This window comes from Mytilus trossulus, chromosome 10, assembly GCF_036588685.1.
Source record: "Mytilus trossulus isolate FHL-02 chromosome 10, PNRI_Mtr1.1.1.hap1, whole genome shotgun sequence".
Classification (NCBI taxonomy): domain Eukaryota; kingdom Metazoa; phylum Mollusca; class Bivalvia; order Mytilida; family Mytilidae; genus Mytilus; species Mytilus trossulus.
Window position 1 is genome coordinate 4,273,862 of NC_086382.1, and position 14,156 is coordinate 4,288,017.

At 31.3% G+C, this 14,156-nt stretch overlaps 1 protein-coding gene across 1 annotated transcript; it reads right to left on the reverse strand.

Moving 5' to 3' along the window:
• Positions 1-2,518: 2,518 nt before the first annotated feature.
• LOC134686620 (phosphatidylinositol phosphatase PTPRQ-like) lies at positions 2,519-12,955 on the reverse strand. The gene is made up of 11 exons (XM_063546296.1): positions 12,891-12,955; positions 12,254-12,312; positions 11,767-11,886; positions 8,871-8,990; positions 8,488-8,607; positions 7,734-7,909; positions 7,232-7,424; positions 6,887-7,054; positions 3,955-4,089; positions 3,245-3,384; positions 2,519-2,533 (listed from the first exon to the last, which is right to left on the reverse strand). Exons 1-11 carry the CDS (start codon positions 12,953-12,955, stop codon positions 2,519-2,521), a joined length of 1,311 nt encoding a protein of 436 aa, XP_063402366.1.
• Positions 12,956-14,156: the final 1,201 nt, after the last annotated feature.

Genomic DNA, 14,156 nt, shown 5'->3' on the forward strand with positions numbered 1-14,156 from the left:
TTCGCGTTTTCCTCTTTCAAGTCAACTTCACGGCTATCTAATTTCGCGATTTTCTAATTTACTTGATGTAGTTTAATACAGTCTCTTTGGTATCTTTCGTCCCTCTTTGATAAGGATAGATCAAAGATTTATATTATCCCGACGATTTATTTTCGCGGTATTTTTTCATTCGCGAAAGTTACGAAAATAAATCGCTCGCGCAAAAAAGTTGGTTTACAGTATATGTATATGGATGGAATTATACAAATCTGAATAGATGAGATCATTTTCAATCATAATTTGACCCATCAACAACGTGTAGACTTTTTAAGAATCTTGAATGATTATATTAAAAAAGACTAAATGGCGCTTCAAGCAATATAAGAAGTGATAAATATGAGGTTGAACACCTACATCCATTTCATAGACAAAATTGGAAAAGATACAGGGTTGAGAAAATAATGAAAGAAAGAAAAAACAATATATATATATTAAAAAAGACAGCAAAGTTATGGGCCACTTCAATTACAAAAGTAAGATAAATGCATAAAAAGATAAATTCTTACAGAAATACTATATACTTCAATAACTTCATTAACATACAGGAAACATGATTCTTTCGTGAAGTACCTGACTAATTTTGAATTCATTTTTTTTCTCATACTACTTGACATATATATCATAAAAACGCTGATTGCCCACTAGTCTTATTGAATGGATTTACACCACTTAACTAGTTTTTGTTTCAAACGGATGCATTTTTAAGGATTTAACGGTATTTTGTACAGTAGCGCACCACTTTTTTTTTAGCAATTTCCAAAGTTATTTTCCCTGCATATACTATTTTGTCTTCAAAACTGTTAAGAGTTAATATTACCGCAATAGTTTATATAAATAAAACAAGTCTTACATGCAATTGCTGATGAAGCGTAATACATTTTTCGCAGTTTTTCTCCAGCTTGGTTGATTACATTTACTGCATATATCTGAGAGAAAAAAATTAAGAAAAAGGGTTCTGTCAAAAAGACTGCATTTTATAATTTGTAAGAATAGCCCCTTATATGTTTCAAAAACTGATACATATCGTTGATCTGAGGATGACGACGACCACCAGCTGGTTCACACAGACATATAAACAGTTTGTTTAAGAATACAAAAAATCATTGACTCACTGCCATACAGAAATAATAAATCACAAAGAAATAATAAATCACAAGTTTAATGAGAAATTAATAAAGGCTTAATTTGTGGCGGTCGGTACAACTCTGTTTACGATCGTTCTTATTCTTGTTAACGACAAACGAGACGTTTTTAATTTTGAAATTCTCCACACTTAAGTAGCATTATACCAACTTCAACTGAATATTGGATACAAATTTCCCAAATTATTCTGTATTCAAGAGAGGGCAGCTGCGACTTATACTTTGTAAAACGTCAGCAGTGTCCGAGCAGAAAGTTGATGACTTAGAGTATGCCAACGAACATCGAGTCCTATTTATAAAAAAATACTTCATCGGAAGTTACTAAGACTGTTGATAAATTTTCCATTTGAACCTCACAAATAATACACAATGGTCTTTAAGTATAGATTCTGAGCAATGACGTTGTTTATCATTTTAATAACGTGTTATAGTGTTCTTTTATTTGTCCATTTTGTCCTTTTTTATAATTACTTTTTTCTGTTTATTCTATTTTAGGTGATATTGAGTTGATGTAGCTCGGTATTTATACATTCCATCATTGTGTTGTTGTGGCTGGTTAATTTTTAAATTCTTGCTTCATTTTTGCTATGTTTGTGGTCTATACTAGTATGTTTTTTGTTACATAATTGGTTGTGTTTATAGGAATTAAAATCCTTACACATTATTGACTGTATCGTCTGACTCTTTTTACATAAAACTCACCTCAATTTGATAATGTCTGTTTGGTGTTATGTAATACAATTTTTGAAAATTTTCATATTCTGCAGCTATTGTTTCTGTCGTTGTTGTCTGCATATAAATTGACAGGTGCATATAGCAAAATGTAAATTCAATGAAGTCTCGATTGTTGTGATACACTTAATAAGCGTGTAAAATTATTCACTTACTAGTGCTTCTAACCTTTTATCAAAATTAATTAGTTGATTTCACAAATTTGTCCAGATGCTATTATATCTTAGAAATATCACATTATAATCTTAGCTTATAACACATAATGCCAATGTCAGTTCATAATTTAGTTATTTGCAAATATTTTAATACAAAGTTTTCATTTAAAAAGATAAAAAGTATTAGCAAAAAAACTAAATTATGAGGTAATGTCAGAAAGGTAGGTCTAGAAATCAACCTTTGTCAATCAAACGAATTGAAAAGATCTTTTTATCCCGACTACTTTCGGCATTGGCATAAAATGCTGATATTGTAAGATTGAAATTTTCTAGTTTAAAAGTTTTGAAAAATTGAAAATTAATCAATATATTTCTTTCATCAACATTTCTACTTCCGGACATTGACTATGTTTTGTTTTTTCTTTGTTTTTATCAGCTCATTAAACGTGGTTAGAATGCAACTGGCTATCAATGTATTAATTAAAGTTGTAGAATAAAAACAATATTATGTCATTCAATGTCATAAAAATATAATCTTTTCGTACTCGGCGCAAAACTGGGGAAGGACTCGGTAGAATATCGACCTTATATTGCATATATCTTTGGTTTCGAATTATTTATTTTTTACCTAGAGCATATTCAAGCGATTTCCTCAATTTATATTTGTTTCCTTGGTTTGTCTCTTTGAAAGAAGCAAGTAGAAGGGAATGAAAACACAAACAATCTAATTGATTATTAGGCTTCTTATTAGTTTTAGCACTATAACGGTACCAGTTTTTATGCATCATATATCTGTTTCGACAATGAATTTATTTATCTTCGGTGATGTTTTACATGTAGGTCAAAAATGTCTAAAATTATATAACTTTTAAAAAAATTGAGAGTTTTTGCCTGAACCTTATCTACTTTGAAAACTTCTATATACACCGTAGATAATGCTTAAATGATATCTTTTATAGTAAAATTCATTTCATACTCATTAACTTGTACTCAAAGCATCATTAAAATTGCATTGTAATTTAGAATTTATCATTTGTTCTAAAATATGCAGGTTCTTATTAAAAGAAAATACATTAGAAGCAATTATATAAACATTTCATTTAAATGAAATCCTTTGGATCGTTATCCTCTAACATTGTAATGCATAAAATAATAAAATCAATATAAAACACATACCTCACTGATGTTATGGTTTATCTTATACTCCATAATGATACTGTTTCTGTCTTTTAATAATGGTATAGACCAGGAAACTTCCATTGTTGTCGATGAAGTTGATGGTCTTTTTATTACAAAATTCGTCACTTTTCCAGGAGCTGTGAAAGCATTTTTTTAATAAAAACAATCGCAGATAGCGTTCTAGCTTGAAACCAAGAATCATGTCATAAATTTCAAAAGGTGTGTACATTATTGAGCTTCATACACAAATATTCTTCACATTTACAATAATGATAAATAAGAAAATGAAACAATGTACATGATATATAGTCAAAACTCAAATATATATTCTTTATATGCTGAAATGTTAGAAACAAACTAGAAAAACTAAATGTTAACAATTTTTTTATATAATTAAACTTATACAAGTAAAATCAAAAGGGAGAGATAACGGAGAGCTGTTGAGGTTCCTCACTTATAAATTAAAGTTAAATATCGTTTCAACAACAAAAAATGAATGGTACATCATATCAGTATATATTAATTTATTTGAACTGTTACTTGTGTAGATATTTATAATGTAAGCTTTTAAATACTGATGAGTGTATTGTGTATAAATATAATGAAGAATATTATGTCTACTGTAGACAAAAATACAGTTTTAAATTATTAATGGTCGATGTCAGATATATATTTTTGAAGAATTTTGAATTGAAATGTATATGTACCATCTTGATATGTTGTTACTATAGCTGACATATCCGACTCTTCACTGCTGCCTTTATCTGTCGTACCAACTACCGTAAACGTATAATTCCAAAATGCATCTAGTCCAGAAAACTCAGCGATCTGCTTATCAAAACCTTGAAATAACAAAGTTTATAAGATAATATCACGTCCTGTTATTCTTATGCTTCTCACTTTTCAAACCCGCAAATTAAAAGAACTTCTCTGCTTACCAAAAATTTTGTTCACAGTTGTGTTGACACTTTACTTAGTATCATGTACAATAATAAATAGTAAAAGAATATAAATAATGGATATTTTGAAAAAGTTTCCAATTTGCTAAACCTCCGCTAAAAAAAAACTAATAATAAAACAGGAACTGTTGTTTGTCTCTTAATATATTATTATTTTGTAGATTGAAATGGGGTACACATTTCGGATTTGTTGTGTGTCCATCTTACATTTATATACTTCTTATCTAGATATTTTCGAGTGTCTAATTTATCATACTTTCAAGAACTATAGCACTAAAGTTGTATACCTCTTTCATATTCATTTGTTAAAATTTACTGTTTGCAATAGCATTAAGTGTTCTATATAATAAGGATGTTCTTATCCCGTGCATAAAAACAATGCTGTATTTGTCAAAACCTTTTCAACCATTGATCTTCAGTGCTGTACAACTTTGTACCTTTTTCACGTTCGATCTTTTATATCTAGGCGTTATGTATTCAGGTTTAGTTTTCTGTAATTAGTTAATACTTCAGTTTCTTTGTGTATATCCCTTTCATATTCATTTGATAAAATTTACTGTTTGCAATAGCATGAATTGTTCTATATAATAAGAATGTTCTTATCCCGGGCATAAAAACAATGCCGTATTTGGCGAAACCTTTTCAACTTTTGATCTTCAGTGCTGTACAACTTTGTACCTTTTTCACGTTCGATCTTTTATATCTAGGCGTTATGTATTCAGGTTTAGTTTTCTGTAATTAGTTAATACTTCAGTTTCTTTGTGTATATCCCTTTCATATTCATTTGATAAAATTTACTGTTTGCAATAGCATGAATTGTTCTATATAATAAGAATGTTCTTATCCCGGGCATACAAACAATGCCGTATTTGGCGAAACCTTTTCAACTTTTGATCTTCAGTGCTGTACAACTTTGTACTTTTTTCACTTTCGATCTTTTATATCTGGGCGTCACTGGTGAGTCTTGTGTGGACAAGGCGCGTTTTTGGCGTATTGAATTTTAAACCTGATGCTTTTTGTTATCTATTAATCATGTTTTTCTTTGTCTAATATGTTCTCCTATTTATTTTGTATTGTAGTCCTGTAATATTATGTTGTCATTTCAATGTTATATTTAACTTTGCCATTAAAGTGCGAGGTTTGGCATGCCATAAAACCAGGTTCAACCCACCACTTTTATTCCCCTTTAAAAGTGTCCTGTACCAAGTCAGGAAGATGGTCATTGTTATATTATTGTTCGTTTCTCTGTGTGTTGCATTTTAACGTTGAGTCGTTTGTGTTTTCTCTTATTTTTGATATATTGAGATAGACGTGACACGGTACTTGTCTATCCCAAATTCATGTATTTGGTTTTCATGTTATATTTGTTATTCTCGTGGTGTTTTGTCTGATGCTTAGTCCGTTTCTGTGTGTGTTGCGTTTCGATGTTGTGTCTTTGTTCTCCTCTTATATTTAATGCGTTTCGCCCGGTTTTGGTTTGTTACCCCGATTTTTATTTTTTGTCCATGGATTTATGAGTTTTGAACAGCGGTATACTACTGTTGCCTTTATTTATAGACGATAACTTTAACGTTAATGTTTAACATTATAAGAGTATATTCATTTACCTTTAGTACATGGCAATTCAATAATGCTAGCAACTTTAACATCTATAAGATTTTTCGATATACAGAATTGAAGTAAGCTCATTGTTGACAACCGCAGGGTCAATTTATAGCGTGTAAATATACAACTTTTATTTCTACGATTTAAACCAAGAAAATTATGATGACACACTATCAATGCATTCTTCATTGAAGGTGTGTTTCTTTTTTTTCTTTTAGTCCCCGTTATTTGTTTTAATGAAATTATGTTTCTTTTTATTCAATGATTTTTGACGTGACTCGCGTAACTTAGGCACCCTGCTACCAGATTTTGCCTCTTCAATCTATTCTTTATACAGGTGTGTCCTGAGGTGCGATTTTGACAAACATGATTTTTACTGTATATTGTACACTTTATCGAAAATGTGTACACTATGTAAAGTATATCCTACGAATGACAAATACGCGGGTCTGGCGTACATGATTTTGGTTTTGACATCTATGATGAGTATTTACTACTTGCTTTACTTTTTTGGTGTAAATTTTTAGTTAGTTGTATTGTATGACTTTGATGTATGTCTACACAGTTTTGACTGATGGGTCTCAGTTATTATATATTAAACTATTAAGTCTGTATGAGTTGCTCACCAAAACTTGTCAGTATAAAGGAACTATATAAAAAGAACTGTCGTAAAAGTGGAAGGTTGAGCTGGTTTTGTAAAATGTCAGAAAATGACATTTAGTTCACGTTTTCAGCAATTGGGTTTATCAGTTTTTATGGGTATCACCTTTTTTTAAATGTATTGCAGTTCGGAACTTTTTCCAATGTCCTTTATTTCTATTACACAACAAAATATATCATTGAGAAGCTTAAAAAGATTAAGGCGTAGGGTAAGTCGTGACATTTTGTCAGTCAAAATCTGAACAAGAGTCACACTTTACTAAAAGTATCAGCTTAACTTTTTCTCTCTCAGGAAACTTAGAATTTAAACGGTTTTGGTCCCGATTATTTTCCCGTTAACCGATATTATTTGTAATCACACGATTTAGGTCATTTCAGAACCGCTGACTTGAAATGAGTAGCAAAACATACCTACCAGTTACATTTTCTCCTCTTAGAAATACTGGTTGAGCATTTATTACCATTTCATAAACTTTGATATAATATGTAGTCATCCCTGGTTTTGGACCTGGTAGTTTCCATCTTACTTTTATTTCACTTGAACTAATAACGGAAGCAGCTACATTAAGCGGCTTTTCGGGAACTGTCAACAAAGTATATAAAATAAAATTATTACACATGAATTCCTTCAGATGAAACATTTGGAAATAATCAAATCCAATATGAAGACATCAGCCGAAATTTATCTTTTAAGTTTATTCTATTATGTTTCGGGACGTTCTGACTACAATAAATACAGTAATTTTGCCAAAACAGATACCTTCGGAATCAGTTGTTACTAATGATACACTCCTGTTACCATTACCAGCGTCATTTATCGCATTTAACCACACGTTATAAGCTGTATATGGTAGTAATTGGTTTATTTCATACGACATTGGTTCCATCAGTTCGGTATTTCTTCTATTTTCTCGAATCTGTCTTTTTTCTGCAGAGCACATATGTTGTATCATCTAAAATCAAAGCAGAAGTGTTTGTCTTGTAGTCCTGTAACTATTGCAAGATCAGAACATTATGAAAAAAAAAGTTTTTGACAGGCTGTATAGATTCATTAGATACGAACTTTGAACTTTTACAATAGAACAAACAGGTAAAAAAAATGATATTTCAAATGTTTCATTTGAACACAATAATGATGAATCGCGATGGTAGAACTCTGTGTGAGACAAATACGGAACCAAAGGTGATGATCTGGTCTTTTTTCCTAAAATGGTTGTTTAACAAAGACATCTTAAGCTTTACTAATTATTATAAATACTAACCACATTGGTACACCCAGTACTACAAACAAGGAGTATTTCTACTACGCACTCATGATTTACGAGGACCCGTACACGATATCCTATGATGGTACTTTTTGAGTCAACCGGCTTATTCCATGATATCAGAATACTTCTGCTTGCCGTACTAAGACTGACGCTTGTTGGAACACCAAACACTGAGGACAAATATAATATAAAGGAAGACGTGTACCATAAGTACATTTAGTTATTAGCCTGAAACAAACATAAAATGTAATCCTGCGATTGGATGCATAAAACACCTCATGTAGTGAAGATATAATAATTCGATAATTTGATTGAGGTCTGAAGGTGATGTGTTAGTAACTGAGTATAGTTCTGAAATTGTTAAATCAGGTTTTAATATGCGCCTTGCTGTGTTTTTGTTTGTTTCACATTTGCCCAAAGTTTAGAGGAGGGTAAAGTTTTTTAAAAAGAACTGTTTAGTCCCGCCGCATATTGAGACCTGTCCTAAGTCAGAAACTTATTATCTTTTTAAGTCTTGTTTGTTCTATAAATTTTGTTGTGGGATTGTTTTTGCTGCGTTGAAGAGAAATTAGTGGCGTTGTGCATTCGGTCGTTTGCTTTTTGACACTTTCCTCTTTTGAATTCTCTGATCTTTTTTTTAAATATTAAAAAATTAACACATGCCAATAACTGTGAAAGTATTGGTGCATTATCATCAAATGTGAACCATCAGTTTTTATCATAAATGATACATGACGATACATCTTACGTGCAACACAAGTCGATCCTGTCCAACGCTGATTTATAGCACATTCACATGTTCCACCTGCACACGTCATTGGTCTTAGACACTCATTATTAGCGCTACATTTTACAGAAACACTCTTTTCTGTGAAAAAAAAACCAACATAATGTACCTTACATTAATCAATTATGTTTGACATTCTGTTATTTTTTGTTGTTCTTATTCTGATCAAAATTGAAAAATTGGCAATGTTAAAATGAGTATGTACAAGCAGGCCAATTGTTAAACACCGTACGTTGACCTGTTTGTGTGTTAGTTCGTTTGTAAGTGTTGATATACAATTAATGACACAGATGAAGAACATAATACGAAAATTGCAATAACCTATAAATTAACATAACACTTACGTGCAGCACAAGCTGATCCGGTCCAATACTGATTTGTAGAACATTGACAACGACCACTTGAACAAGTCAGTATAGGAGCACATTCTATGTTAGCAGTACATGTCCCATTCACACTTTTTTCTAAACATAATATCAAATTATAAGTACTCTTTAATGAAAAGTTTTGTTCTTAAAACTGTCCCAATGATTCTAATGTAACCATTATTGTTTCTCAATGAAAAAATAAGAGAGCCCCACTGACTGAGACATACATTCAAGTTGTTCACCTTCTGTATCGCTTGCATATTATTACTGAGATTGTAAAAAGTAAAATCACAAAAATACTGAACTCAGAGGAAAATCAATACGGAAAGTCCATTATCACATGACAAAATCAAATAACAAAACGTACCAAAAACTCTTTAATAACAGTCTCATCAAATTCCGTTATATTTACATGCTGCGTTAAATAAACAGTCACAATTAATAAAATAGTCAAAATATGGGTACATCAGTCATCATCGCATAACAATTTTAAAAGGGACAATTTAACAGAGCAAAAAAACATCTATTTACGAACACATGGATTGACTTGAGTGTCTTACGTCATAAAATTTGTATACGTCACATAAATTTGTCGTTCAATCTGCATACAAACAGTTTTAAAATTTACATAGGCAATGTAAGCATACAGAGTTAAAAAATCAAAAGTATGTAAGAACAAATTGCAGAAATAGACCGAGATTTAAACTAGTCCAAAAGTTATAGGTAGAATTTATGAGAATCCAAAAATAGTTAATTCCACTACGCGATTGAATGATTTTGACGTTTCTGGTTCAACGTATATAGTAATTCATAATAGAAATATATCATAATGACATATAATAGAACAAAACAATACTGACGGGATATTTTAAGTACAGAGTCACGTAATAAGAACAAAAGAATTACAAAGAGTCGCATATACAAAACAAACCACCAAAACATTAAAGCCAATTCACACACATTGACGAACAAAGACAAATAAAAGAACAGTAAAACATGTTGTAAAGATGATAAACAACATCAGTACGCAGAATCTATACATCAAGACCATCGTGTATTATTTGAGAAGTTGATACGGAATATTTATCAACAAGGCCTTGGTACCTTCCGATGAACTTTTTGAGAAAAAGGACGAGACGTTCTTTGACATACCCCTGGTTCATCAACTTTCTACTCAGACACTGATGACGTTTTACAAGTCTGAGTAGGAGCTGAAAGCTCTTGACTATCGAATAAGTTGGGAAATATATATCCCATATGCAGGTGAAGTTGGTATGTTGCTACTAAGGTGAGGGAAATTTATAATTTCAAAAATAAAATCGTCTCGTTTGTCATAGATTCTGGTACTGAGATGACTTTGTAAGTCAAATTCGAGATATAAGTCTAAAAATGAGGCGGAGGAAGCGGTGTCTGTTGTTTCTTTAATCTCTGGTTCCTGGGGGATATATCAATGGAACCCAATCAGAAAAGTTCGGATTGTTTATGGAAAGAACATCATCAATATATCTGAAAGTGAAATTAAATAATCTGGCTTCTTTGATCCTCTTGTTTTTGACAAGTGTCTGGAGGAACTCCGATTCATATGAAAATAAGAAGAGGTCGGTAAGAGGAGGCGCACAGTTTGTTCCCATAGGAATGCCGACAATTTGTTGGAAAAGTCTACCTCCAAACTCAACAAATATATTGTCGATAAGAAACTCCAGCATACTGACCACTTGTTCTTCTGTGTAGCATATTTTACCTTTTTGTTTGTCACTATTAACGAAATATGCCTTATGAAATCCCAAAATAATAAATTTATAGCGTATGCTACCATTTTTAATTTTAAACCGCACGTAGTGAAGTGATCAAATGCAATATAAATTGACAATAATTGTCGGTTTTCTTCCGAATCTCTTTTCTGTAGACTTTCGTCGACCCAAGAATCTTTCATATTCTAAACTATATGAAAACTTTAATAAGGTGACTCGCCCCATTGGCACTTTATATAGATTTAAAACCGAATTAAAAAATGTAAAAAATGACAACTGAATTAAAGGCTCGTAACTGGCACAGGGTGAATTAAGTAGGATTCAGCATATTTGTTAGCATGGAACAAATTCCTTAACCTTCAACAACAGTTGACACGAGTACAACGTGATAGCAAACTGTAAAATTCAGTTTGAGTCAACAGATCAGATCGGCACGATATAAAAAGCACACAAATTGCATTTAGATAAAAGTCACACAGTCCCAAATAAAGAGTAATCGCCATGTTTGAAAGTGTATTCAAGGCAAGTAGCAACTTTTTAGATTGGAAGATATTAATTGAATGCAAGTTGGTTGAAAATAAATGTATCAAAAGAGAAAAAGGCGACTAAATAATTTCTGACCATGAGTAATTTAAATTCTTTTGAAAGTTAAAGTTATTCATTTTTGTTTGCCACTTGACTGTATATGTATGATTTTGATTAATACAAATGTCAGAAATCCTATGCAATCAATCGACAATATGTATTACACATCTCATTTTAGTAGGTCTGCACTATATAATACCAAGCAAAGCAACCTACAGTATTAACATAGAATAGCTAAATAACAATACACTTAGTTATAGTGATTGATTCACAAATGTGTATTTGTGAATAGCTTATATTAAAAGCAATGAAAGTATACTGACTTTCATCGTTTTATGTGAATAAGTGGCATTATAATCGACACTTGATTGTTTGTCTTTGAAAAAAAAGGTGCAGGTATATGAAACACAAACATTTATACGAAATCTAGAAATCATCAGGAATTGTATTATTATTCTAGTAAACATAAGCATTTGTCAGTTATATAGTTTATTACGTACGTTATATTTACATATGTAAATAATAGGACTAAATACCTGCAGAACAAGTAGAACCTGTCCAATACTGATCCAAAGCACATTGACAAGTCCCACTTTTACATGTCATTGGACTTAGACATTCATTATTAGCATTACAGGTTAAATCAGCACTCTTTTCTGAAAATAGAATAATAAATGCATTGCTTTTAATTGCATTTTTTTTTCTTTTTACTATAATGTTTTTTGTCGAACTATGAACCTTCGTGTTTATTGAAAATGTGTGTAGACTGGTACATCGTTCAGTTATAATGTATATATGAACGATATCGACAAACCTATGTAGGTATAAAACAATCATTTGACAGCATTTACAATGGGCGAAAATGTTTAAAAAAAAACAATATCTCAAAACTGGACAAATCCCTATAAAACAGTTATGCAAACTTTGCTTATAACTGCTATCTTGGAAAGTGCATGCAAATCTTTGGTATTTCTTTAAAATTTAGATATCTTTAGCTATGGAAATACAATAATAGAGATTTACGGAAAGTCTCGGATTCGACTGTTGACTCCGATTCTGACAGCACAAATTTCAGGGGTCGTCTCAAAAAAAAATTACAAAAAAGATAAACATATCCTGCTTTCTGGTCTTAACATTTTCCTGTTTCACAGATACAAAAATAAAATGAGCATCAAGGTTAGGGAGTAATCTTTTGCTATGTTGAAAGCGGATTTGTTGGCCACCAAAATGATGCGCAGAAGTATAGGATGATGAGACAAATTGAAGCCAATGCACCGCTAAATTTTCCAGAATAATGTGTGCTGTTGGGAGATAAAATCTATTCTTATCGGCATCCCGTAATTACGCAATTTACGCGACAACAAATTACTAGAAAACCAGATCACCAGAAACGCAAGAGTAGAAAACTTAACATAGTTATTGCAGAATATTCTATTAGAATTAAAAATTATAAAGTGATGGGTACTTTGTGGAGGCACCCAAGACAAAAACTAAGTCTGATTGTGGAGACTTGTGCAGGATTTTTTAACAGAAGACAAACCTTATTTGAAAAATTAAATCCTTGTGTAAAATCTTGTTAAATTGTTACTAGCAATTTTTTTCTTGAAAAACTAATTATTAAGTATTGTTTTCTATTTTGAGATGACCCCCTTCATTTTACCTGTCGGAGTCGGTGTCAACAGTCGGATCTGAGACTTTCCGTAAATCTCTAATAATCGTTAGCATATCTATGAGGACCTCTTAGATTAGTGATAACCAAAAGATATTTATAAGAATGGTTTAAAGCTTAAAAAAGTCAGACTTTGAATTACTAAAAAAAGAAAAGCAGCTTACTATAGTAACAGTTTGGATGTCTGCAGTACTGTTGTATACTACAGGCACAAGTTGGTTCAGGATCATGACAATTAAAGACAACTTTCCTTTTATCTGAAAATAAAACAGTGTAAGCATCGATAACCGCAAACATGGCAAAAACATTAATACAAAAAACACGTATGTAAACAGCGCATGATATAGATGAAGCATGTTATGGTTTAGTATTTTTCTCCGTGACATTTGATTTTATTGAGTGCCGTTTTTTTTTCAAACTTTTTGGCATTTTCGGTTCTTACGGTTTTTCAATATTATACTTTTTTATATTTGACAATCTAGCTGCCTTGACTGATGAATATCAAACACGAGTCTGCTGTAACAAATTATATGTCGAGTACATATTTTGAGTTTGAACCAAAATTAGGTATGTATTTTTGCTGTTTGACTTGTGCTCCTAGTGGTACAGTACAAGCAATATTTGATACCTTTGGGTAAACCTTGTGTCTGTAAATCATTTGAACCCGAAAGGTTTTCGTCACCTGATAAATTGGCACAATGATAAAGAATTTTCGTTTTTTTGTGCTCTTTATTTTTTCAATTGTTGATTTGAGTTTAACTATTGATCCTAACAATTTTATCTGAGCTTCACTGATGTGTCTTATGAACATAAAATGCATGTCTTGCATATCAAGCGACAAGCCTGTTACCGTTGCTAACTATTATTAGAAAAGCATAACTATTCTGAATTTTCTTTTTCGATATTACATATCAAATTTCAAAGTGACATCTTATTAAAACAATAATGCTGCGCAAGAATAAAAAGTAAAAAAAAAATTCATCAGAATAAACACAATAAATAAAAAGAAAGTCTTTCCACAGAGATATTGTTTTTAGTTCTTTTCAATATTTTATAGAAAAAGTCGTCACTGGTTGTACAAATGACGCATTTTAAGACACAAACTAAATACCTGACCTTTTGACAATATGTAAAACAGTAGGACATGTGCAACAGCTTCTTTAAAATGTTTGTACAATACATAACAAAAGGCCTTTCTAATATTCCTTCGTTTTTAATAAAAAATAAAATAAAAAAAGATGTAGCCTTTTCTAAATG

What these genes read in the sequence shown, in the direction of transcription:
- LOC134686620 (XM_063546296.1), bottom strand. Translation starts at nt 12,955, where the DNA reads ATGCTAACGATTATTAGAGATTTACGGAAAGTCTCAGATCCGACTGTT. An exon ending in CGGATCAGCTTGTGCTGCAC is followed by an intron (nt 8,608 to 8,870) that starts GTAAGTGTTATG and finishes TTTTTTTCACAG; the next exon opens with AAAAGAGTGTTTCTGTAAAA. An exon ending in GTACTGGGTGTACCAATGTG is followed by an intron (nt 7,425 to 7,733) that starts GTTAGTATTTAT and finishes CTTTGATTTTAG; the next exon opens with ATGATACAACATATGTGCTC.